This window comes from Capra hircus, unplaced genomic scaffold (genome assembly GCF_001704415.2).
Source record: "Capra hircus breed San Clemente unplaced genomic scaffold, ASM170441v1, whole genome shotgun sequence".
Taxonomy (NCBI): Eukaryota; Metazoa; Chordata; class Mammalia; order Artiodactyla; family Bovidae; genus Capra; species Capra hircus.
In genome coordinates this window covers 43,363-47,500 of record NW_017189611.1, presented here as the reverse complement: position 1 = coordinate 47,500, position 4,138 = coordinate 43,363, and the positions used below count along the sequence as shown (strand labels likewise).

Sequence of the window (4,138 nt, the reverse complement as noted above, 5' to 3'; positions counted from 1 at the left end):
GCTTGTGGGCACTTAGTAAATTAGCCTGAGTAACAATACTTTCTGTGCTTAAATGAATCCATCTTTCCAGTGATACTACCTCGAGTAAATGTTATTTCTCAGAGTCTTTCTACACATGTTCAATTGTGCACCCCTTTTAACTGGATTAGCCCTTAAATAAGAATAAACTCGTTCATGAGAAATTACTTCTGCTTCTGATTTGCTTTTATGCTGTTATTATTAGCAAGAGTCAACAAGGACAAAAAATGTATTCCACTTATATTAAGAATGAAGGTAGATTAAGTGGACACAAATCAACATAAATTGAATTGTAAACATGCAATCAGATCCCAATGGATACCAGTTTGAGCTGTGCTGGTCACATTTTAACACATGTCTAGTGCAATGACATTTGGTTTTACATAGATTCTTATCTGGTTGATCCACTCTAGTTATTTAAAGCGTGACTTAAGGTGCTAAATACAGACCAAAAAATGTAATGTTAGTGACAAGAATTTGGAATCAAACAATACCTTCATCATAGCAATTAACTGTTTAACAGGACATTCTTCTGATCAAAAGTTAGATTTTAAATGACAAAAATCCATATTGCTTCATCTTTTTAAACTATGAGAAGGACATGATAAGCTTTACTCATAACTTTTCCACCTATTTAAATTAATGAAGAGAAAAACAACTAGCCAAAATCCAAACCAAAGAGTAGAGTTACAGTGAATCAAGAGATTGTTTGAAACACAAATAATGTAAATTATACTGAGAGTTAACTTTCTGATTGATTCATGACACTAGTTGAAGACTGTGAATCCATTTTTGTTTTCAAAAGTCCATGCATGTATGAATGTTATTGAAAGCTTTCTTGGTAAATGAGGATCCACCAACTTTTGTATTCATGGAAAAGTGATGAAGTCTTAATTTTTTCTCATGAAATTTTATATTACTTATAAAACAAGTGAAAAGCAATTATATATAGAAAATATACTAAAAAAGCATATTCAGCTCTTACAAAGATACCTCCAAATTAACGTGTGCTTATCCAAATGTATTCATGAGTTATCCGATGAATGAATAGCACAATTTTACATACTGTGACTAACATAATAGGTCAGGGTTAGGATGTTTGCATATGTAGACAGAGGAGGCTTAGTCCTGAGAGTCCATTCATGGGGTAAACCATCGCTGTGTTAGACTGGACCTCTAGTATATGTAAGTGTTGCCTGTATACAGTCTATTTTAAACAGGGTTATTTAAGTGCCTGGACATTCATAGCAGGAAGCGGCACACACAGAATTCTGTACTGCAAGCCCACTGCCTCAGGTTTGCCTTGAATGAATAGCACAATTTTACATACTGTGACTAACATAATAGGTCAGGGTTAGGATGTTTGCATATGTAGACAGAGGAGGCTTAGTCCTGAGAGTCCATTCATGGGGTAAACCATCGCTGTGTTAGACTGGACCTCTAGTATATGTAAGTGTTGCCTGTATACAGTCTATTTTAAACAGGGTTATTTAAGTGCCTGGACATTCATAGCAGGAAGCGGCACACACAGAATTCTGTACTGCAAGCCCACTGCCTCAGGTTTGCCTTGACAATTGCTTTGTTGACCGCCTATTTCACAGCTTTGTTCCTCAAACTGTAGATCATGGGATTCAGCATGGGAATCACTGTGGTGTAAAACACAGCCACTATCCTCCCCTGCTCCACAGACTCTTCAGTGGGCCTCCTGAGATACATGGAGAGGAGAGTCCCATAAAACAAGGTAACAGCTGTCAGGTGGGACCCACACGTGGAGAATGCCTTCCTCCTGCCATCGGCAGAGCGCATGTGCAGCACGGCTGCTATGATGAGGGCACAGGAAACGAGAACCACAGAGAGGGAATGTGTGAAATTCATCCCAGCAAGAACAATCATGGTGTATTCTTTAATGTGGACCCCTCCACAGGCAATCTTGATAAGAGCAGGGTCAGCACAATAGAAGTGGTTGATTTCAAAGCTTCCACAGAAGCACAGGCCGTATGTCCACAGTGTGCAGGTTAGGCTAACAGAGAACCCATAGACATATGGCACAGAGATGGGACGAGCACAGACAGTCCTGGAGATTTTACAGCCATAAAGCAGAGGGTTGCAGATGGCCATGTAGCCATCAAAGGCCATCACAGCCAAGATACATGCTTCCACGTGGACAAGGGCTATGAGGAAGCAGCACTGCACCAAACACCCCACACAGGAAATGGGTTTTGTCTCTGATAGTAAGTTTCCCAGCATCTTCAGAGTGACACTGGAAGAGAACCACACATCCACAAAAGACAAAAGACTCAAGAAAAAGCGCATGGAGCGCTGAAGCTGGAGGCTGATGCTGATCAAAACACTCAGACCAATGTTCCCTATCAGAGTGAGCATGTAAACCACTAGAAACACCACGGTAAAGAGAACTGGAAAATCAAACGAATGTTGCCTGTCAGAGTGAGCATGTGAACTATTAGAAACACCACAGTAAAGAGGACTTGAAGCTCCTGATGACTGGTCAACCCCAGAAGAACAAATTCTGTCACATCTATGAAATTTGGCATTGCCTTCACTTAGACCCAGTCTGCATTGCCTATGGACAAATTAAAAGAAACAAATTGATTTATTTTATTCTTGAAAATTTTGAGTCATGTTTATCAATAGTCTAGTTCAAATAATATAAACATCAACATAGACTTTGCACAAAGTTTAATATGAGTATATAATCACATTTATTTCCTTTAATAGGACTTATAGATAATTATTAAAATACTTATTAGTTTCTTAACTCTAAAACAGACAATTACATTCATATACTACTAGTATTACACACTTATTTTTGCTAAACTATTTCAATGATGCTAACATCATAGAGTGCTAACAGAAGTGAAGCTAGGCTGAGAGTCATCAGGGAATGACCAAATCCATTTCCACATATTGTCTTATAGGAAATGACCTGAGACTCATAAATGTGAATGCTCAATAAGGTCAGACAACCACTTTGTGCTGAACAGGGAAGTAATAAGAGTTAATCATTGAAATTCCATTGGGTGCTGTTTCTGTGTATGACGGTTGCCTCTCATCGTCTAATTAATACAGATGCACATGTAATATTAACGTACTCATTTCCTTATGACTTGGAAGATTTCCTTTTTAAAAACTGTATTTTTATTTTTGGCTGCGCTTGGGCTCCTCTTGGCTGGGGTGTGTGGGCTTCTCGCTGCAGCGGCTTCCCCCGTCGTGGAGCCCTGACTCCAGGTGAGCAGGCTTAAATAGCTGTGGCTCACAGGTTCTAGAGCGCAGGCTCAGTGGTTGTGCCTCTCGGGCTTAGCTGCTCCCTCGCAGGTGGAATCTTCCTCCAACCAGGGATCGAACTTATGTCCCGTACATTGGTAGGCATATTCTTATCCACTGAGCCACCAGGGACATCCAGAAGATATCTTCTTATCTACGCAATTTTACGGGATGGTTGTCTTAAACCTTGGTCTTACAATCTAGTCATTGACATACTTTTCTACACTATGCCAGCATATGATATAAAAAGCTTTCAACTTATGAAAATCCTAGTCATGTTTTATTTTATTTAGCTATATTTTTCACTTGCTTGATCACTGCTGCTTTCAGGATGAGGTAAGCGGTATTTAACAACACAGACTGTATCAGTTTAACAGTTATCTCAGAAAAGTAAACTGCAAGTGGTCCAACCACCATATCAAAATTATATCAACAGATAAATGCTATGTGCATGTAAAATAAAACTCAGGTGCCATGCTTTTAGAATTATTGTCTTATTTCAGATTCTACTGCTTTTCAGCAACAATCCATTATATGTATAATTATTTATTTTCAAATGCAATGTCATTACAATTAAAAGGTCCACAAGGAATGTTTTCTCTGTTTAATACACTTCCCTAGATAAGTCTTCTGAGAAGTAAACGGCTCTGAGTACTTAGGGATGCATTTGCAGGATTAACATCATCTCGGGAATTTAAGATCCCCATAATAATATTGCTTGAAGGGAATATTATGACATAAAATGGGCTGTAATTATAATTGCTTATAATAATTCATTTAGAAACATCAAAACCAATGTTATGTCAAATATATTTGCTATATTATTATCACAGTCTAT

The 4,138-nt window shown here is 38.3% G+C and overlaps 1 protein-coding gene across 1 annotated transcript; it reads right to left on the bottom strand.

The window, feature by feature from the left end:
- Nucleotides 1–1,608: 1,608 nt before the first annotated feature.
- LOC106502446 (olfactory receptor 5M9-like) lies at nucleotides 1,609–2,570 on the bottom strand. Its single transcript, XM_013966231.1, has 2 exons — nucleotides 2,456–2,570; nucleotides 1,609–2,384 (listed from the first exon to the last, which is right to left on the bottom strand). The coding sequence occupies exons 1-2, from the start codon at nucleotides 2,568–2,570 to the stop codon at nucleotides 1,609–1,611; spliced, it is 891 nt and encodes a 296-aa protein (XP_013821685.1).
- Nucleotides 2,571–4,138: the final 1,568 nt, after the last annotated feature.